Below are 23196 nucleotides of genomic sequence, written 5' to 3'. Positions count from 1 at the left end.
ACAAGTTGATGATCTCACCCAGGGAGACCCGCACCTCGTCTGGGCACGCTCTAATCAGCCAAGACGGGCATGGGTCGAGAAGGCAAGTGGTAGGCTTTCCAGCTCAGAGGAATCTATCCACATCGGCAGGGAGTATCTGGTCGAAATGGTCCAATACTGGACCCAAGGACAGTCAAGGGGCCTCCAGTTCTATTACTGTATCCAAATTGGCAGGGAGGTTACGGCAGAGCAGCAGGACTTTCTTCGCAAAAAAGCTCGCAAATGCCTCACAGCTATGGGTCAAATTCATATTTAGATTTGGCTGTCCCACTGGGGATGTTAAAGACCTAATTATTCTGAAAAGTTGTTCTAGGTGAGAGCTAGTGGATGCAATGGAAGCTGAAAAGTATCTGATGTTTAACATCACGATATATCACTAGCTAAACATTGTGATATTTCGATATATCACAATAGAAATAAGGCTGGAGCTATGTAGAAGTGAATGTGTTAATGACCTGGCAACTTACTACTTACAGGTCTAACTTTAAAACTGATAAAATTTTACTTACCTTTAATATATTGTTACAACTGTTATGTTATTGTACTGTACCAATAATGTTTAACTTAGCATTTTTTTTTCTAAAATGAAAACTATAGAAGGAATCAGCAGCATAAATACCATATCCCCCCTTTATTTCCTCCACATCATAGGTAAGGTAAGAAAATGTTCCTTAAAAAATGAATTACATTACTAAACAAGAAAAAAGTCAATTCAGTGTCACACTTTTAGATATTCAAATATACGTAATTCAACACTGAGTCTTGACTGAATGTGTGAGAGGCTGAGAAAGCTGCTTTGGTCCCCAAAACAAACACCTGGGGAGCGGGGAAGAGAGAGACACAAAGACAATCACACACATACACCACCCACTGCCCCCTCCAACACAGATGGGGGGGGGGAGTGGCGTCTCAAGCACAGAGCTGTGTCTTTCTATTATGAAAAGCAACTATTGGTGAGAGCCCATGGTGAATGCTGGACTGGCTCTGTGCTTAGTTAATCATAAAACCAGTAGCTGGGAGCTGCTCTGTTGCAAAACCAAACACCAGGGGAGAAACCCCCCCCACCCACTGACCCCCAAACACAGATGGGAGGAAAGAGTAGCATTTCACACAGAGCACGTCTTTCTTTTACAATGAAGGAGAGAGCTCAGTCCACAGTGATTGCTGGACTGGCTCTGTTAATAATCAAACTGGTAAGCTAGGAGCTGCTCCCGCGCAAAAGCCAACCTGGGGATGGAGGAAAGAGAGACTGGGAGACAATCACAATCACATAAACAAACGCAATACCCACTGCCCTCCCACAAGCAGTGCACACACAGAGATGGGGGAAGACCAGTGCAGAGTGCTTCTTTTTAGTTTGTTTATGTTTATGGGAGAACAGGAGGAGGCAAAGAAGGAGAAAAGTGGCTCCAGAAGTCCAGACTAGTAATGGAGCAGCATTCTTAAGCACCCTACCAGATGATTGGCTGCAGAGATTCTGGATTTTTTTGCCAGGCTGCTCTTGAGACTTGCGGCTGCTGCCATAGGCAGGGGAAACTGGAGGTGGAGTTAACGATGCATGTGGTTGCTCAATCATTTCAGCCACAGCTAGTTCTTGTGATTCGCTGCCTGCAGGAGGCAGAGAGGAGCTTGCGCCAAGTTAGCAAGACTTGTGCCAAGCTGCACAGGACGAAGCAGGCTTCCCCCAGCTTCTCCAATACCCTGCTTGATTCACAATAAATTGCCAGGTCTTTTTTTTAAAAAAAAGGTTATCATGATTTTCTTTAAATAGCGGTTTTAAACAATATACTGATATATTGCACTGGCCTACTAAGGGTGTGTGTGTGTGTGCATTCATTTTCCATTTTACACATTACATCCATACAAGTCTTGCCTTAGTCTTACATAGGCTTCCTGACTTATCTTCCATTGATATCCTATTTTCAAATTCTTAGTTTTCTTAGAGACAACTCCTTACCTTCTCTCTCTCTCTCCCCCCCCCCCCACTTTATTATTTCCTTTTTCTTTCCCTTTGTCTTGTCTACTAATTCTCATAGGCTTATCCTACTTGCCAGTTAACCTTGATACCACTCTTTAAGTATTCTTCAAAAAGCTCTCACTTGCTTCTTGTTTTCTTTTCATCATAATTTCTTATTTTGGCCGTCAAGCTTGCTAACTCAACAAACTCTATTAACTTCTGCAACCACTGATCCTTTGTCGGATCAATAATTTCTTTCGATTTTTTTGCATAAGTTATCCTTGCGGCCACAGTTGCATATAAAAATAAGTTCTTTGTTTTCTTAGGTATACCTTCCCCTATTATTGCCAGCAAGAAGGCTTCTGGTTTTTTAGGGAAGGTAAATTTAAACATCTTTTTGAGTTCCTCATTTCCCAGAATTTTTTTGCATACTTACATTGCCACCACGTATGATATAGAGAACCTTCTTTTTCTAGATGGTTCCAACATGCATTGGATCCTCTCTTGTACATTTTGGCAAGTTTATTTGGCGTCAAGATACCATCTATATACCATTTTGAAGATGTTCTCTTGAATTGCATAGGCAGCCAAAAATTTTATGGTGCCATTCCATAATTTTAACCATGCCGAAAGTTCAATGTTATATCTGAAATCTCACGCCCAGTGTATCATTGCCTTTTTCACTGATTCATCTTTAGTTTCCCATTCAAGTAGAGTTCTGTATACTTTCAATATTTTTTTTTGTTATTTCCCAATATTATTTTCTCAAATTCCGATCCACCTTCTACAAATCCTTTTTCTTTGTCTCTTTTAAAAATCTCGTTTATTTGGAAATACTGGAACCAATCTGTGACAAGTCCTATCACTTCTTTTTAAAGTCTTACAAATTTATCTGTAAATTCATGAAGGTCTTTTTATGTTCCCCAGTTTTCCTCCATGTTCAATTCTTTTTTACCACAACCGTGTCCATTGGAGATATCCAACGTGGGATCTTCCTTTGTAACAATTCTCTGTGTTTTGCCCAAACATTATACACACTCCTCCTGGTCACCTGGTTTAAAAACCCTTATGTACTTTGATCTTATCATAATACAAATAGCTATGCCATCCAAACCTTAGGTCAAATCCTTCCAAGTCCAGAGTTCCTACATCCTTTAATTCCGCTCACTCTTTTATCCACACTAAGCATGCACCCTCATAGTAAAATCTCAAATAGGGAAGTGAGAAATCCCCTCTATTCCTGTCATCTATTAGTATTTTATACTTAATCCTTGGCTTTTTTGCCTTGCCATATAAAATTTGTTAAGTCCTTTTCCTATTGTTTAAAACAATTAGTGTTAGCGATCACCGGAAATGATTGAAATAAAAAAATCATTTTTGGTAATATGTTCACCTTAACTGCTGATATTCTTCCCATCATAGATAAATTCATGCAGTTCCGTTTTTCATATCCTTCTTTATTTCTGTCCATTTTTTTCATAGTTATCTTGAATAAGACTTAAATTGTTAGATGTAAGCCAAACTCCTAGATATTTTACTTTATTCTCTTCTTTGATTCCTAATGTTTTTTCCCCAGATTCTCCTTTGCCTTCTTTTCCGTGTTTTTAACGATCATCTAGTCCAACCTCCTGAAATGCAGGAATCTCAGCTAAAACAGATGGCCATCCAACCTCCAAAGAAGGGGTGGGCAGGGATTTTTTTTGAAAATGAAAAGAAAGAAAAACCCTGAGGGGATCATGTTGACTTTACAGTCCAGGGGTTAAAATTTGACATGTAGAGACATACCTGCAAGTTGTTACATGTGCATATGAGTCTTTTGTGAAAGTGATGAAAGGTATAAATGCACCAAAACTGGACTCCAAGGATCAAGTCTAGTGCCTGGAATTTCCCTTTTTATTTCCTCTATTACACTTCCATATTTAAAAATATGTTTACACTAGCCTCTAAACTCCTAAAGTATGAGACTGCTCAGCCTCCCTTCTTTAAAGTTGAAAGAAATATTAAGTCTTGCTTATGCACATCCTTACTTGTGCAAAAAAACTAGAGATATGAGGAAGACAATGCTTATGGGAGGCACATTCATAATATTTGTGAGGGTGGAGTACAATTGCAACATACTAGTGTCATGCTGTGCAAAGTCACAAAGGCAACTTATCCTGAACTTTAACCTTTGGCTTTCTTCTCCCAAAACATATCCATTGGCATTTTCATGGATATGCAAACAATTTCACCCAAAGCAGACAGGATAGAAGCACCAAAAGATAACTAGCATGTGATCCAATGACTGTGGCCTTTTTTAGCAAGGGAAGCAAATTCAGCATACACATCATGACCTGCTGGCCCTATTATATTGCCAAATAATAGGCAAGGATACTGGGTTAAATACAGGTTTATTTTCTTTGATAGATACACAAAAAAATCTTACTGTATGCAACTAATAGGCAAGAACCCTTCCAAAAGACAAAAGCTGGATAGTTTGAAGGAGGATGGTGTAAATTCCTATACTATTCAAGGACAGTATCACTTTAACATTTGTTTCCAGCCTATTTAACAGCTTTCAATACAAAGACCAGAATAAATTTTAAGAGTAGTTCCAACAGTAACTTGGGGCTCATACACAGCAACAGGAGACCCAACATAAAAGTTACCTGGTATTAGGAGCATGCCCACAATCCTGCACCTGGTCCTGGAGAGTGGAAGGGAGAACAGCATACACATGATGACGCTGAGGTCACAAGCTCCATGCAGAACCTCTGCCACCACCACCAACTGCTCCAAATGTGTCAATCAATGTCCATAGCCTCAATTAGCTTATTTACTAGTTCCAGAAGATCCATACAATTGAACTTGTACCATCATGAGTAGACATTATAAAGGTCTGAATTCAAAAAGGATTAAAGGTGAAGTATGATAGGCTCCATAATTAAGCTTGCTGTGGATAAGGAGAAAGAGTTTGTGCACATTTTCTATTCTTGTGCACTTTAGGACTCACTAACCAGGTCAAAGCAAGTATAGCAATGCTGGCAGGTGCTTCAAGATTCTGCAGGTAGGTTTCGCCTGTGATAGGACCCTCCAGAATAAAGCACTAAAATAACTAATTTGAGTTTCATATAGCCCTTTACAGATGTCATTTTGTCGAAAATGTCCCAATGACAAAATTAGAACAAAACCTCAAGAGCACGTCTCACATGTTCTGGCAGGGGCATTAACATGAATAAAATGCTAAATCCTTTACTGCAATGGAGGAAGCATTTCCTCACAGCTCAAGATGGCCAAAGCTTCAATGGATCTTTAGGTTCAGGGTCAGAAGAGGGCCTCCCCCCACCCTGAAAAGGTCCTTCTACATTCAAGGTGACTCAAATTGGCAAGGCTTTGTTCTGTAATGTTTTGAGATATAAGGAAAAGGACTGGATATATCCAATTCATACTTCCATTTCAAGGCATACCAAAATAGGCAGGGGAGCAATGAAATATCATTTATTGTGTGCATTTCGTACCAAAGGTGTATGTACCAGCGGCAGAAGCAATCACTAGCTATGCTAATATACAAAAAAGTGTGGCCATAAGTGGAATTGCTATGATAAAGGTAAAGGTAAAGGTACCCCTGCCCATACGGGCCAGTCTTGACATCTCACTCAAGAGGCCAGGGGCCAGCGCTGTCCGGAGACACTTCCGGGTCACGTGGCCAGCATGACATCGCTGCTCTGGCGAGCCAGAGCCGCACACGGAAACGCCGTTTACCTTCCCGCTGGTAAGCGGTCCCTATTTATCTACTTGCACCCGGAGGTGCTTTCGAACTGCTAGGTTGGCAGGCGCTGGGACCGAGCAGCAGGAGCGCACCCCGCCGCAGGGATTCGAACCGCCGACCTTTCGATCGGCAAGTCCTAGGCGCTGAGGCTTTAACCCACAGCGCCACCTGCGTCCCAATTGCTATGATAGCAAGGCCAAATTAAACCAATTCAAGTGTTATTGTTAGTATCAGTGTCCCTTTAAGAAATAAATTGCTAACCTGACTACTTACAGAAATAGTCTCTTCAAGCTATCAATCATGCAATTGTTACAAGCCACTATCCTAAGTCAAACAGCAAACTTCCAACAGTTAGATCATTGTTCAGGGAAATTCAGGCATGCAAATAACTTCTCATTAAGATGTATAAGGATTTCACTGTGAGAAGTCCATTGCATAAGCAGTATGGAATGCAACCATATGAAGTTCATAGGGCTAACAGGGAATTGAACAGAATTCCATTCCAGCAGAGAATGAATTTTCACTTTAAAGAAGTGCTCATTTTCAGACGGACATGTGCTGGCTGTCACTGGTCTTGGAGGCTCTCCTCCTTTAAATCCAGCAGAGGTAGCTCCTCCCCCCCTTTAGTAAACCTATGGGCAGTGACTAAACAGATAGGATTAAAATATTATCAGGAGGAAGACCACCTCTCCAGTACACAGATTAAACAGAGAGCCTGGCTCATCTGTCCTCTTCCATGCAGCCCTAAAATCCCATTCAAATCAACAACAGAGCAGCACACTGCAGACAATCCCATTCTTCCATTTTTAATAGCTGAGCTCCAAAAACAACTCTGAAATCCATGTTGCTTGCAGCAAAATCCAGTCAAGGGGATTTGAAACAATCACATTTCATAATTTAAATCGGCAAGAAAAAAAGGCAAATTTAAATCAAGTTTCCTATTGATATACTTCACATTTAATTTTAAATTGTGCAAATCCAACCACTAGGCAATGCTAATTTACAACTAAATAGGCCATTAGTTATAGAAGGGGTAAAGGAGATATTTTGTATAATTTTTAAAGACAAGTTTATTTTTTACTAATTTTAGAACATAACATTGTTTAATAGATTTTAAAACATATCTATATAAATAATTTCATTAAAATATTATTACAGTATATAGGATCTTACAACCAGAAGGTATCACTGGGTGTGGAAAAAACACCCTGCACACTAGACAATTCCACATTTCCCTCTTTCCAATATTGCTCCTGTCTGCTTTTCCCTCTGCCTTGGCCCAGCCGTGCCATCACAAAAAGAAAGGAGCAAACAAAAATGAAATTCCCATGACTGATAGGTCAAAGCAAGGGCAGATAGTTACTGCGCAGACCAGAGCAACATATGAGGTAGAAATGAAATACCTATGTTGAGTAAGTAGGCTGTAAATATTTATGTATGGGCAATGATCAAATTGGTTCTTAATTTACATAGGAAACCATCTTTAAATTCACTGCATCTAGTAGCGGGCACTGATTCAGTTTAGAGTTTGGTTTGATTCACACAAAATTTAGTATTGCATGAGAAAGCCATGGGTTTGTGCACTGAGAGGAGCATTCTTTATTTGGAAACTGTGGATAGTGTTAAACTATGTTTCATTCAAAGAAACCAAGATTATTAACCATGATGTGAAGTTAGAACCAGAGACTTTTTATCTCTCATCTAGACCATGCAGGAAGAGCAGAGCAGAAGGGGAGTGTTAATAGTTCAATGCTCATTAACTGTAGGGTCAATGTGCTTATACAGGCAACAACCAATTTGCGCACACACCCATGTCAGATATATAAGCTAGGTGCCAAAAGGCTCCTTAAACCAAGGTTGCAGTTGCCAAAATGGAATGTCTAGTTGCCATTTTAGGGCAATACAGCTCTAAAGTCTTATTTTTCAAATGAAGGACTGACTGTGATTGATTTATCTGTTAAACACCTGGCTAATTCAGATGACAGCCTTTAGCTAAGTTAAGAACTTTGAAAACTTTAAAAAGAAATGTCACTTTATCCAGGGATAGTCCACACATATATTGACTTATTCCGACCTCCTTTTCTTAATGGTGACATGCACCATTGATATCATAAGAATATTCTTCACAACTGTGAGCAGGGCAATTGGGTGGGGCAAATGAAAAGCTACAACAATTAACTATAATGTTTACTGCTCCTGCTCAGGCTGCACAGAAAAAGCATTTTGGTTCCTGAAATTCAGTCCAATTGTACAGATAAAATATAACTGACAGAATTCTACAGGATCTGATATTAGTGTGCAAAAAAAAAAAAGTCAAGATCCAATGATCCCCAGGCATGCACCTCCAGATGGTGGAGATGTCAGGCGCCCATCCTGGCACCCAGGCACCTTTCACTTGGTTGCAAGTAGCTGATAGGTGCAAGATGTGCTTGGCTAATTTTGAAGATTACCCCCATGTGTTGGCAGAGTGAACATAAGCCCATTCCGTCTCTGCCCCACCCCCTTTTCCAGCCACCTCTGGGTCACCATAGTGCGCAAGTCAATTGGACGTGCATAAATCAGTCGTTCCCTGCATTCAAATTACAGTGGTACCTCGGATTAAGAACTTAATTAGTTCTGGAGGTCTGTTCTTAACCTGAAACTGTTCTTAATCTGAGCTACCACTTTAGCTAATGGGCCCTCCTGCCACCGCCGGGCAATTTCTGTTCTCATCCTGAAGCAAAGTTCTGCTTTATTGTTGTACTGTTTTATTGTTGTTAGCCGCCCTGAGCCCGGCTTCGGCTGGGGAGGGCAGGATATAAATAAAAAATTATTATTATTATTATAATTATTATTATTATTATTATTATTATCTCCCGTTGCTCGGTCCCTGCTCCTGCCCACCTAGCCGTTCGAAAGCACGTGAAAGTGCAAGTAGATAAATAGGTACCGCTCCGGCGGGAAGGTAAACGGCGTTTCCATGCTCTTCGCCAGAAGCGGCTTAGTCATGCTGGCCACATGACCCGGAAGCTGTATGCCGGCTCCCTCGGCCAATGAAGCAAGATGAGCACCACAACCCCAGAGTCGGCTACAACTGGACCTAATGGTCAGGGGTCCCTTTACCTTTACGCCACAGTGGATAAAGTCACTTGAATATTACCAGGTAGATACAGAAGAAAACCTAAAACCTAAATAGCAAATCAGGGTATTCCCTGCCTTAGGAAGGCTACTGAAATCGTCTAGTCACCTGTTGGTTAAAGACTTACAAAATGATTGTCTTACTAGTTAAGTGGCAGATTTTCTCCAATAGTTCATTTTGCTCTCCATACCAATTTCTCTGTTTTTAAATTTTAGTTCTGAAAGCAAACAAATTACTGCTACCTTAATGTTTTGCCTCTCAAAATATGTCATCCTCAGAATTGTCCCAGTGGCATGTTGTTCCTTGCATGGCACTCACAAATATAAAGTACTTTTCTTTTTAAAGTTCTCCACAGCACAGCAAATCCAAGCCAACAAGCAGCTGTAACAATACTTATGCACCACCCCACCTTTAATGTTAATCTATTCAGACAAAAGGAGAAAGGGAAGCAGAGAAGAAAATCTTTCTCCCTGTTCTTTAGCAGATTTGAGAAGAATGCAGCCAGCTCACTTGTTTTCCTTCCCCAACTAGAATGTTCTAAAGTGCACCTAAAAACCAAATCACACCACAAGTGAGAATGCAAACAAATGTCAACTCAGTTAACATTAATGTGCCCCAAACAAATAGCAAAACATGGCTTAAAAAGATACCCTTTAGGTTGGAAATTATGTTCACAGTTTATCAAACTGCAAACCTGCTAGCATCTCTCAGGATGCCTGACATTAAAGTTCAGTTCAATATACAGCGGTGCCTCGCAAGACGAAATTAAAACGTTCCGCGAGTTTTTTCGTCTTGCGAAGCACGGACTTTGGAAAAGCTTCAAAAATCACCAAAGTCTTCAAAAACCTCAAAAAAGGCTACCACACCGCGTGCTATGAGTTGCTCCTCGAAGTGAATGCACGGTTTTAAGAAAAAGGAAACAAACTCACAAGACGTTTTCGTCTTGTGAAGCAAGCCCATAGGGAAATGCGTCTTGCGAAGCAACTCAAAAAACGAAAAACTCTTTCGTTTTGTGAGTTTTTCGTCTTTTGAGGCATTCGTCTTGCGAGGTACCACTGTAGACAAGTGTATATTGCAGTTATACAATGGTAAATCACTGGAGGCAAACCTTATATTCAGAGGCTACCTTCAGCTAGAGGCATAGAATTCCTTGTCCGCACAGAAGCCACACACAGAGTAATGCAAAGCAAAATCATTCCCAGGTACAGTTCCTAACTTATGTCCCTTTTTAACAGTTGAAAGAAATTGGTGAGAAGCAAGTAACTGGGAGGTTGGATAGTCCTGTGTAAGAGTCTGTGTTTCAAGACTTAATATACATTTTGTTGCAAACACTGCATATGCTAAGGAGTCTTGATGTTAGGAAAGTTATTTAACTACAGAATTCCATAGATAATGGTGAACTGGAGAATGCTATCTGCTAGTCCCCAAGAAACAGAAGTCTGCCTGCAATCAGAGGTTGATCTAAAGTTAGGGTAGGGTGCTTTGCTTTGAAAACTCAGCAAGGAGCTTCAGAAACACACATTCAATCCACATCCAGCCATCAAATAACAATGTGTGCAAAATACTTATTTTGAAGAACACAAAGGCATCAAGGTATGGTAGCTGTTTTTCATCTGGCTCACAGTAAGTTCCTCAGAGCATATGCTATTCAGTCAGAAGTTGCACTCATTCCTAAAGTCATTAAGGGTTAATTGATATTTAAGCAAGACATTTGTCTCCATGTCAGTCAAATGAGACAGCAGCATATAAGAAAGCTCCATCTGCCAATTGTGAATTGGGATGATGCCTTCAGACATCTGTCATGTGGAAAGACAAAAGGTGCGGATGCTTCTCCCATTCAACCCAAGCCATTTCACCAAAAGACCTGTCAACACACATAAAAGGGAAGAGTTGCAGTGTTCACATTTCAATAGCACAGAGGCACTGCATCTATAAGCATAACATGGAAGCCGTTTTAAACTAGCATTTTAACATGGCTGTGGAATGGTAAGCTCTTTAAGGTGAATACAATACTCTACAACAGAAAGCCAAGATAGGCCATCGCAAACCAAGTGGCCTAGCCTGCCCCTCCTCCCACTTCCATCATCCCAGGCCTGGCACAGAATGTTTGGAAGCTTGGTGTGAAATGGATAAAAACTCAAAACTCAAAACATTTTCTCTCAGAAATAATTAATTTTAAAGACAAAGTATTAAAATAGTATTACTGAGCAAACATTCAAATGATACTAATGAGGATTTCTATAGGCTTTGATTCAATTACTAAGCAAGCAACATTCTAAGGGCTATGATGGAAATGTATTCCTAAATGTTGCACAACATCTTCAGGAATTTGATTCAAGAGCGCAGTCTGGGAGTCTGCCAAATATCTTGTCTCTGTGACATGGTCATAAAGCCACCAAGCATCTCAAATGCCTCCATCTTCTGCACACAGAGAAAAACGGATGCATATTTGAATACACAACCACAGCAACAATCATGAAAAATAGTTGAGAAGCTTGTTTTAATTCATGAGTTTTCTAATTTATGAAGTCCTTCAAACTCAAACTGAAAGTTCAGAATCAGCAGTTGACAGATTTTTTCCATACAATTCTGAGAGGGAAAAGCTTGACTTATTAGATATGATGATACAATACACTACCAAAGAGTTGTTATAAGTTTAAATTAAGTATGACACTATCATACTAAACTGGAATTTCTAAAGCAAAGTCTCTCTATTACTACAGCTCTCCTTCATTTTATATTGTCTTTCAAAATACGAGGGTTTTTTGTTGTTGTTTATTAGAAGCTGATGCTCCAATGCAAGGTTTATCTTAATCAAACAGACTAGGGACAGACAGAATGAAACCCCGAGGCAAAAAAACCTCTGTAAAAAAAATATTAATCTGTTCCAGTCATTTGACATACAAACAGCCTTTGTGGACACACTGCCAGATGCTGATATCATCTTGGATAAGTATGTAAATATTCCAAAGTTTGTTTCATAGTCAGCAAGTTTCTGCATTGAATTTGAACTCCTCCCAGTGCATAAGAAAGCTAACACACAAATTTGCTATGTTACTATTGCCAGCAGAAGAAATCCAACAAACTCTCTGGAGAGAACAACTCTCTCACTGGGTATTATAAAACCCAACACATTTAATCTGACAAACATCACATAGCAATAGATTAATTCAAGCCTAACAGAGATCAGAACTATGATACCACAGCCAAACATGTGTGTCTCTGTCCCCTGATATATTAACAGATGGAAAGTATGTCTCTGAACAGTGGTGGCTGCGGAGGATCACAAGCTATTGGACCCATGCTCTGCTTATGCACTTCTCAAAGACCATTTTGAAAATAGAACGATGGGCTATTTGGGCATGTGCTCTGATTCAGAAGGTATCCTCTTATGTTCTATATATCATGCAGCAACAATATTATTTGTTTCTTCACCCTAAGGTCCCAGGGCAGGTTACAACATTCAGACACCACATTGAAAACAGTTTGAAAGCACTTACAAAAATAAAAATATACTTCTATAAGAAGTATAATGAAGGTGAAATACACACCTTTGTGGGGAGGAAATTTTAAAGCTTAAAGGATGCCACAAAGAATGCCCTCTCCTGGACTGCCACCACCCTGAGCCTCTGGGTGCAGAGGAACTACCAAGAGGACGCCCTTGAATTTTGAAGCTCAAAGCTAGCGTCTCATGCTCTTACAACCTTGCCTATTTCCCTTACACTTTATTAATCTGTAGCAATAATCTTCTTTTGTATCTCTGCAAATGGCTATGTTTATCGGAAACATAACTGAGTCAAGTACTCTGCAGTCAGGATTTTACAGCTTCCTTGAGTGGAAATTATTGCCATTACGCAGTTCTCCTCTAAAGAGGAAGTGAAACTTGACAGATCATGTACAGAGGCAGCTTGCTTAAGTCACTATATAATTGCATAAAATCTCTTGAAAGTTGATCAATGGTTTCCACCAAATAAGTATAATATGTAGGAGTCAATTCATACGTTCAGTTGTCATTCATCAAGTATTGAGCAGTCAGGTGACTTACTCGCACGTGTACACTGTCTTTTAGGCTCCGAACAAAATTTTCTAAACAGCATACCAGTAGAGCAGTGTTTCCCAACCTTGGGCCTCCAGATGTTTTTGGCCTACAACTCCCATCATCCCTAGCTAGCAAGACCAGTGGTCAGGGATGATGGGAATTGTAGTTCAAAAACAGCTGGAGGCCCAAGGTTGGGAAACACTGCAGTAGAGTTTGGGCACAGTCTGGCATTCAGATAAATTAAGAAAAAGAACAACAAAATCTTAAGTGAAGTCCTTCTTAGCTGCCCAGGCATCTGGAACATTTCTAAAGGCAGCCTCATGCCACATTGACAGTGCTGCCTTTAGTGCATAGAAAACTTACAAATCTAGAAATGATGGCAAATTTATCCAGGGAACCACTGACCTTCAATTAATAAATGTCTCAACTATTCTTGAATTCCTCAGAGGAATTTTCATATACAGCACTAAAAATGCCTTGTAGTTTCTTTCCTGTCTATGCATGCGAGAATTCTATCTTATCTGAGAAAACCAGCTAAATAAACTATTTAAAATCAAATGCACATTTCAGCAATTGGAGGTGCTACTAATCAAATCGATAGACATGAAAATACAAGCACATGTGACATGAACAGAAAGACAGAACAGTACATAATAAAGGTTTCACCATGCAGGAACTCAATTTACTTAAGCATGGTAATTAAAACTCAAGAACAATCAGCATACAAGAACAATCTCAAAGTGTTGGAGCTTCAAATGCCAATGTATCTTCCTATCCTGACAAAACAAACCAGCAGGGACAGAAAACCACAGAGCCTCAGAACACAAGAAGACTCCTGCTTATGCTTTGCTTCTTGCAGCTAGTTAGTGCTTAATAAGACACCCAGCTTGAGCACTTTTTCTTGTGGTTTCTTCCATTTCCTTACCATTCTAGTACACTCAGCATTCAAAAACTTTAGTTAGCAAACAGTTACTATGACAGTTCCCTGAGAAACAAAAGAACACCCTTCCTTGAATCAACTGTTTCCCCACAGGGAGCTCAGCTAAGGAAGGCTTGTTGAGTGAATGTCATGTCTCTTCTGTGGTAGCAGAATCTTTTGGGAATTTCAACCCTAGGAATGGGCCCACTGAAAGTAAAAACCTTTCATCTGGAGAACACAGCAGTTAGAACAGGCCAGTGGCCCATCTATTCAACACGCTGTTCTCACCATGGTCATCCAGATGCCCATTATGAGAAGCCCGCAAGCAGAAACTGAGCACTAAAGCACTCCTTTCCTTGTGATTGCCAGCAACTGGGATTCAGAGATATACTTCCTTCAACAGTAGCTAGTAGTCATTGGTAGCATTATCCATGAATCTGTATACGGTAATCCTATCTTAAAGCCATCCAAGTTGATCGCCATTGTGACATATTGTGGGAGCAAACTCCAAAAGTGCCATAGCTTAGAGGTAGAGCACATACTCTGTATACAAAAGATATGAAATTCAATTCCTGGCATCTCCAGGTAGAGCTGAAACGGTCTCTCATCTGAAAATCTGGAAAGCTGCTACATGAGCTCAATGGTCTGCTTGGTATAAGGCAGCTTCCTATAAACGACCATGGCTGGGCTGTCTCAGAGTAGCCAATATTGAGCCACCAGATATTACTGGAACTACAGCCATGCTGGCTGGGGCTGTTGAGAATTGCAGTCCAGGACCAGCAACATCTAGAGAGCACAACATTGGGCATTCCTGGTCCCAATAATGTGGTCTTGATGTCTTGCCTGTTTGTGATTTAATTGTCTATTGTTTGGCATAACTGTTTGTAATGTTGCTTTTAAAAGGTATTTCAAAAAACACCTGTAAAATGCCCTTGCACTGAATGAGACATCTGAAGGCCGCCCTGTTGACTTCTTAGCAGCTACTCAAACAGTGAAATGAAAATAGTGCAAGTTACAACCAAGTCCTACAGGTTGTTCAGAGATTCATTAAGACTGTTCCTACTCCCTTATCACTTATGGTAATCTATTACCTCTGGTCATGAAAATGCTCTGGCATTACAGCAGTTTTTTTTGTTTAAATGCTCTGATGTATCTGCTTTAAAGCAGGGTACAAACCAGCATTTTTAATATTGTATAACCAACAAAAGAAATACAGTGGTACCTCGGGTTAAGAACTTAATTCGTTCCGGAGGTCCATTCTTAACCTGAAACTGTTCTTAACCTGATGCACCACTTTAACGAATGGGGCCTCCTGCTGCCGCCAGAGCACGATTTCTGTTCTCATCCTGAATCAAAGTTCTTAACCCGAGGTATTATTTTTGGGTTAGCGGAGTCTGTAACCTGAAGCCTCTGTAACCCGAGGTACCACTGTAATAATACCTTAATGAAAAAGTGTTACTCTATTCTTACTTTTCAAACAATAGATTACAAGCACCAATATGTCCTGTGCCTCAAACAGTCTAATTTGCGGCCATGGGGATGCCCTGGAGAACTTGAAAGAGATTCAAATTTGTGACAAGGCCTTTGAGAATGTGTTCCACTCCCAGGGCAATAACTGCTCTGCCATCATGGAGAATATACCGTATTTTTTGCTCTATAAGACTCACTTTTCCCTTCCTAAAAAGTAAGGGGAAATGTGTGTGCGTCTTATGGAGCGAATGCAGGCTGCGCAGCTATCACAGAAGCCAGAACAGCAAGAGGGATCGCTGCTTTCACTGCGCAGCGATCCCTCTTGCTGTTCTGGCTTCTGAGATTCAGAATATATTTTTTCTTGTTTTCCTCCTCCAAAAACTAGGTGCATCTTGTGGTCTGGTGCGTCTTATAGAGCAAAAAACACGGTACATCTCAGAAGGAGGACGTCACTCCAAGTAAGAAAAAAATTATTCACTTGGGTAGACCCATTCTGGAAAGTGACCAATGTAAAATCAGTTTTTTTAAAAAAGGATCCAAGCTGATTAGCTTAACATCAGTTCTAGGTAAATTGTTAAATATAAAATTTACGAAGCATAAGAACAAGTCTTTCATCAATATGGCTTCAGCAAAGGTAAGTCCTGTCTCATTAACATTTCAGAGTGAGAAGAAGCATGTGAATGGAAGCGATCCGCATATGGATCAATAACTTTTAATAACAGGAACCAAAGAGTAATAATAAATGTGCAACTCTCACAATGGAGGGATGCAAGGTGTAGAGTCACCAAAGGATATTTGGCAGGACCAATACTATTTTAAAATTCATAAATGACCTACAGTATCATTGTGTAAAGGGCTCCAAAAGGAACTCTCCAATTTTGGGAAAACAGGAAATAAAATGCCAACTGTAACTCAAGGTAAATTAGTCAAAAGTGATGTATACTGGGGGGCGGGAATAAAAATCTGAATTTTACATGCATGCAGCAGTAAGCTAAACTGTGACTTAATGTGAATGAGCATAAGACTGTGGTCATTGCACTCCTCGCATGCTCCTGCTGCCATCATGATACCAAAGGCTATTCCATGGTTTGGCTTAGTGTTATATACAAACCCTGAATCATGGTTTGTCCCAATCCAGACAAACCACAAGCGTAATGAAGATTTGTTCTCAGCTTACCACTTGCGGTTTCTCTGGGTGAGACAATCCACAAGCCCAGATTCAGATGTAATGTTAAGATGAACCATGGCTTAGTCCTAGGTAGAGGGGCAGGAGGAGGAGAAATACTGGGACCACAGTCTTTGCTTCAGGAACCTGCACAGTTGCTTGTTTGCATTACACTGTCATGTGCAGCAGCTGCAAAAGGGCAAATTCCATGCTAGGAATCACTACAAAAGAAATTGAATATACGGTAATACTGTCAATATTGTAAAGTCTTTATGCAAATATTATGATGCACCCCTACTTGGAATATTGTATACAGTCCTGGTTGCAGTACAGTGGTACCTCTAGTTGCGGACACGATCCATTCTGGGGTGCCGTTTGCACCCTGAAAAGTCCACTAGAGAGGCGCTTCTGCGCAAGCATGGAGTGCAATAGAGTTCTGCTCATGCACAAAGTGCGCAGAACACTTCTGCGTGTGCGGTGAAACCCGGAAGTATACACTTCCAGGTTTGCCGTGTTCACAAGCCGAAAAGATGCAACATGAACCTAACGTAACACGAGGTATGACTGTAAATAAAAAAAAATACATTGTAGAGCTGGAAAAGGGCAAACAAAATGATTAGGGGGCTGGGACTATTTCCCCATAAGGACAGGTTACAACATTTGGAACTTTGTTGTTTATAAAAATAAAAAAGGCAAGTAAGAGAAATCATAGAGGTATATCAAATTATACATTGTGTGAAGAGTTTTGCTTTTTCTCTCCCTCTCTCATAATACTATGTTGTCTTCACGTCCTGCTTGTGAGTTTCCCTTGGGAAGTAGATGACGGACAATATGAACCTTTGCTTTGATCTAGCAGAACTCTACTTCTCTTTTGTTCTTAGTACCTAGCCCTATGCTTATGGTCAGGCCAGACAGGAACTATGCCTGCCCCTGGTGTTAGACAGGCTTTAAAAATATATTTTTTTCTCTTTGATTCCTCACACCTTATGTGGGAGACAGGAAGTTTCATGTTACCCACTCTGAACTATGAGAATAAGGAAGGCCTGCAAAATGTTTAACCTGCCAATCTGTCATAGTAGCCATTCAAGAGGGTCTGTCAAGGCCTCAGTCAACTCCCTTTTTTGGTTACAGCCTGACAGCATAGTATTAAGCAGGTAGTTGAACAAACTGTTTAGCCAGTGAGCTACAGTTTGTTTGTTTTTTTAAAAAAAGGAAACAAGACTCAAAACTTGGCCATATAATGTATTCTAAATCAGACTCAGAAGAGCCACCTAGATGTTACAAGTTTCTATGAGACGTAGCCAATGTGATGTCCTCCAGATATTGTTGGACTTCAACTCCCATCAGCCCCAACTAGCATTGCCTACAAGATCTGGAGAGCACCATGCTTGCTACCTGCATCAATGCACAAGTGTTTCAAGTGTTGTAGGAGGAGGGAGCAGACAGAACAAATTAACTTGTGAAGCTGCACTTGAGCATACAAAACACCTAGCAATATGGGCATCCTGTGAGATAGCACATAAAGGATAGAGTGGTACCTCTGGTTACGTACTTAATTAGTTCTGGAGGTCCGTTCTTAACCTGAAACTATTCTTAACCTGAAGCACCACTTTAGCTAATGGGGCCTCCTGCTGCTGCTGCACCGTAGGAGCACGATTTCTGTTCTCATCCTGAAGCAAAGTTCTTAACCCGAGGTAGTATTTATGGGTTAACAGAGTCTGTAACCTGAAGCGTATGTAACCTGTAGTTGAACAGAGTGACTAGCAACCACTCACTCATGCGTAACAAAAGTATCAACTAGTGGTAAAGTTCAAATCCATCACTATCTTCCCCATTTTGGCTATCAGAGTAAAAATGATTCCAGTCGTCCACGGTATCAGAGCTCCTGCACAGCTAGACAAGTTCCTGTGGCCAATTTTGACTGCTGTTCACCTAGGTCAGATTCTCCTTCCCTTTCCTTCACATCATGCCACAACCGTAGACGGGGAGGCATATCTTATGTCATTTCAAATGACATAATTTCTGTGCAGGACTGAGCAGTTTTATGCACTTTATAAAGAATGCTAGTGGAAGTCGGTGCAAGGGTTCCCACTAGTGCAGCAGCACATATCCACCTCCCCTCTCCTCCCCAAAATCTGCTCTAGGTCAGGAGCACTCACAGAACAGCTTGCAGGAGGATCCTTCCAACCTTGCGTCTTAACAGTGTGACAAATCCCTCCCTATGTCCCCAAACAAGTGCCTATTCCAACCCTCCGCCCCGCCCAACAGGGGCCAAGATGACATTTGATGATGGCGACATTTCTAGGCGTGTCAAAGGGGTTAAGAGATGCACTCCAAGAGTGTCAAAAGGGTGGCGGGGTCGTCGGAAACAGCGCTTTCCAAGGCAGCCGAAAGCGGGTTAGCCTAACGGGCTAACGAACCTGTTTCTCTCCGGGGCAGGGAGGTGGGCGTCCGTGGGAGGGAAGGGGACCTACAGATCTCCAGCTCCGGGGCGGCCATCTGAGACCAGGGTCCCGTCCCAGCGCTCCGGCGGCGAGAGCATCCCCGCCTAAAAGGCGCTCTCCGCCCTCCGGCACAAATCCCCATAACAAAGCGGCGAAGGGGGGGGGGGCGGCGGAAGAGCGGAGAGGAAGAGAAGCCGCCCGCGTCTCGGGCCGGAGACTCGCGCAGGGCCCGCTCCTCTCACGCCCCCCGCGCCGGGTAAACGCCTCCGCGGCCCCGCCGAAGCCCAACCGCAAGAGACCGGGGACCGGGAAGGAGGCGGAATGGGGGGGGCGGGGGCGGGAAGGACGTCGCGCGAATAAACCCCCACAATCCCCCCCTCAAAAAACGGTCTGAGGGAGAAGGCGGGGCGCGAGAGAGGAAGGGAAATGGAAACGGAAACCGACTGGCTCGCTCGCTGGCGGCGACGCCCGTGGCCCCCGCCGCCCCGCAAGACCCCGCCGGCCGCCCTGAAGAGGCCTGCGCTCCGTGAGGCGAGGAAGCCGCCCCCCGCCCGAGGCGCCGGCCTGAGGAAGCGCCCCTCAGGGGGAGGCCGAGGCCGCCTCACCGATGGTGGAGATGAAGGTGGTGTTGAAGGCGTCCTCGCTGAAGCGGAAGAGCAGGCAGGTCTTGCCCACGCCGGAGTCGCCGATGAGGAGCAGCTTGAAGAGATAGTCGTAGGTCTTCGCCATCTTCGCTCCGACTGGCGGCCGGGAGCCGGAGGGGAGGGGGAACTAGCAGGAGGGAGGGGAACAGGAAGGGGCGGGGCAGCGAGGCCACGACGGAAGCCCCGCCTTCTCGCTCCCTCCAGCCTTCGCCGCCCGCGCAATGGCCTCTGGGAGTCGTAGTTTTTTCTGTGGGACTTTCCCAGTTTTTCTGGTAGGAAGGCTCGCCCCTGTCGGCCCCGGTGAAATCCCAGACTGAAGCCATACTATTATGTACATATTATTTAGTAATATAGTGCAGACTCAGAAATGTCAACAAACTGCTAATTGCTGAATAGTTGTTGTCCAGTTATATTTTGGAGGGGGGAATAATAATTAATAAAGACATATCATTATCAATAAAAGTATATAATTCAAGTAATTTTGATCTGCATTGTCACTGCACTGTTGTGGTTAGATTTGTTTCCTGTGTGACACTTCGAGTGCAAATGTATTCATTTATTTAAAATGTTTTTTAAAAACATAATAATTAAAAAGCAAGCCCCAAAAGTGGCTCTCAGAGTGGTATAAAAAGAAAAGGAGTCCCTGTCTTCACACTTAGGATTAAAAAGACATGGTAGAAGAAAAATTGATTGGAAGGGAAGAAGAGAAAAAAACAAACTCAGTCACTGTTTCTTACTTACATGATTCTTAGAAGTGCCACTTAGAAAACATTTGCCGAACTGAAGGAGCTAAGAGTTGTTGGTCTTGACTTTCTGCCAAGAGTTGTGCAGATGGAGACCCTTTCCCTCACCTTCAGCCTGATATAATGACCCATTTAAATACAGATTTAAAAATTATTACTACATATTACTATTATAACTTTTCGACCCCTCAGCTCAACACCCTGTGCAAGGGAACTGTCCACCCAGGGGTCAGCAACCTTTTTCAGCCATCCCTCAGACCATGTGGTGGGCCAGCCTATATTTTTTTTGGGGGGGGGGGAATGAACGAATTCCTATGTCCCACAAATAACCCAGAGATGCATTTTAAATAAAAGCACACATTCTACTTCTGTAAAAACACACTGATTCCTGGACCATCCACGGGCTGGACTGAGAAGGCGATTGGGCCGCCTCCGGCCCACAGGCCTTAGGTTGCCTACCCCTGGTCCACACCACCCTAAATCCGGTATTGATGTTGTGGTATACAAATAAACTTAGTGTTGAATTCAACTAACTTTTACTTAGAGTAGTCCCACAGACACTAATATAACTTACAGTAATCACTGACATTAATTTCAGTGGTTTATCTGAGTAAAAGTTATTCAAATATAATTCATTATAATTCATTTGTTTTTAGATTTTCTAAGAGACAGTACACAATTAAAATATAAAAACCCAACTTTTAGAAAAGATCTGAAGGCAGTCCTGTATCCAGAGGTTTTTGATGTTTTATTTTGTTTTAAATGTGTTGGAAGCTGCCTAGAGTGGCTGGGGTGCCCAGCCAGAAGGCCAGGGCATAATAATAATAATAATAACAACAACAACAACAACAACAACAACAACAATAACAATAACAATAACAATAACAATAAACAAACACTTATTTCAACACTTTTATAAACTGATTCACACCATAGTTTCTGTGGTTTTTATGCAATGAAGTTACAAAAGATATAGAAAAGATATAATCAATTTCAATTAGCCATAAAACCAGAAAATGACTTTGAAACATGTCTCTCTACAAAGTCCATGAGTTTCTGGTGGTTTCTCATCCATGTCCCTTCTGTTGATAAAAGACCTAAACTTTTGCCCCACACCTTCAGATTTCTCTCTGTTCTCTTTTTATGCTTTCTTCAGTGGCATTGTTGATTTTTCAAGGAATGCAATGTTCCAAGAATGTCAGCGCCAAAGCTTTGTGGGGACGATGTCTGTGCACTTCCCACAGAATCATAGCATTTTCAAAGTTTGGTTGGCTTTACAGCACCACAGCACCTACACATATGCTCCAAGATTTCCCTGATTGCTGAGCTCCCGTTGCTCCTGCCAACCTAGCAGTTCAAAAGCACGTTAAAGAGCAAGTAGATAAATAGGTAGATAAATACTGCTCCGGCGGGAAGGTAAACGGTGTTTCCATGCGCTGCTCTGGTTTCGCCAGAAGTGACTTAGTCATGCTGGCCACATGACCTGGAAAAACTGCAGACAAACGTCGGCTCCCTCAGCCAGTAAAACGAGATGAGCGTCGCAACCCCAGAGTTGTTCACAACTGGACTTAACTGTCAGGGGTCTTTTACCTTTACCTTTTATTCCATAACAACAACTTTATTATTTATACCACCCACATGACTGCGTTGCCCCAGGCACTCCGAGTGGCTTCCAACACACTGTATATAAAAACATAATAAAGCATTACAAAAATTCCCTATACAGGGCTTCCTTCAGATGTCTTATAGCTATTTATCCCCTTCGCTCGGGGGTTGCATAACTCCATACCCTCCAAAATTTCTCCAATGAAAATAGGGACGTCCTAAGGAAAAGCCCTGCTTCTTGGGAGAAAAGCAATGACAAACCTAGACAGCATCTTAAAAACAGAGACATCACCTTGCCAACAAAGGTCTGTATAGTATGTAAAGCTATGGTTTTCCCAGTAGTGATGTATGGAAGTGAGAGCTGGACCATAAAGAAGGCTGATCGCCGAAGAATTGGTGCTTTTGAATTATGGTGCTGGAGGAGACTCTTGAGAGTCCCATGGACTGCAAGAAGAGCAAACCTATCCATTCTTAGGAAAATCAGCCCTGAGTGCTCACTGGAAGGACAGATCGTGAAGCTGAGGCTCCAATACTTTGGCCACCTCATGAGAAGAGAAGACTCCCTGGAAAAGAGCCTGATGTTGGGAAAGATGGAGGGCACAAGAAGAAGGGGACGACAGAGGACGAGATGGCTGGACAGTGTTCTCGAAGCTACCAGCATGCGTTTGACCAAACTGTGGGAGACAATGGAAGACAGGCGTGCCTGGTCCATGGAGTCATGAAGAGTCGGACACAACTAAACGACTAAACAACAACCACAAGGAAAAGTGGGACATTCTGGGATCAAATCAGAAATGGAGATGGCTTCTGTAAATCTGGAACTGCCCCTGGAAAATAGGGGCACTTGGAGGGTCTGTGAGAGCAGAGCACTTACAGGCTCCAGAGACAAAGAAACAAGCAAGCCAATTTATAGGAGGGATTTAGGCCAGGGATGGAAGGTCTGTGGCCCATCATCACTGACCACTAGTCATACTGGCTGGGGCTTATAGGAGTTAGAGTTCGGCAACATATGGAGGTGCCACAGATGTTCTTCTTCTCAAAAGAGAGAAATAGGCGTGTTTCAGTTTGAAAGCAATAAAGAAGACCTGGTTTTGTATCCCCACTCAGTTCACTGGGTGACCTTGGGTCAGCCACAGTCTCTTAGCCTAATGTACTTCACAGGGCTGGTGAAGGGAAAAGCCATGTACATTACCTTAAGCTCCAGGGAGGAGAGGTCAGGAATACATGCAATAATAAACAAATAAAAGTGAAAAATACAAAGGAGAAGGAAACAGAAAGCATTTAAAATTAAGAAGATAGTGTTTT

The 23196-nt window shown here is 42.0% G+C and overlaps 1 protein-coding gene across 1 annotated transcript in view; it reads right to left on the bottom strand.

Moving 5' to 3' along the window:
• Window positions 1–19692, bottom strand: part of RAB8B (RAB8B, member RAS oncogene family) — a 39252-nt gene extending 19560 nt beyond the window's left edge. Inside the window, exon 1 of the mRNA XM_079953509.1 lies at window positions 19505–19692. Coding sequence (XP_079809635.1) covers window positions 19505–19628 — 124 coding nt within the window. The 5' untranslated portion in view covers window positions 19629–19692. The remainder of the gene's footprint in view (window positions 1–19504) is intronic.
• Between the last annotated feature and the right edge of the window lie 3504 nt (window positions 19693–23196).

Source organism: Podarcis cretensis (assembly GCF_951804945.1).
Source record: "Podarcis cretensis genome assembly, chromosome: 14".
In the NCBI taxonomy this organism is placed as follows: Eukaryota; Metazoa; Chordata; class Lepidosauria; order Squamata; family Lacertidae; genus Podarcis; species Podarcis cretensis.
This window is presented reverse-complemented; position numbering and strand designations above follow the sequence as displayed.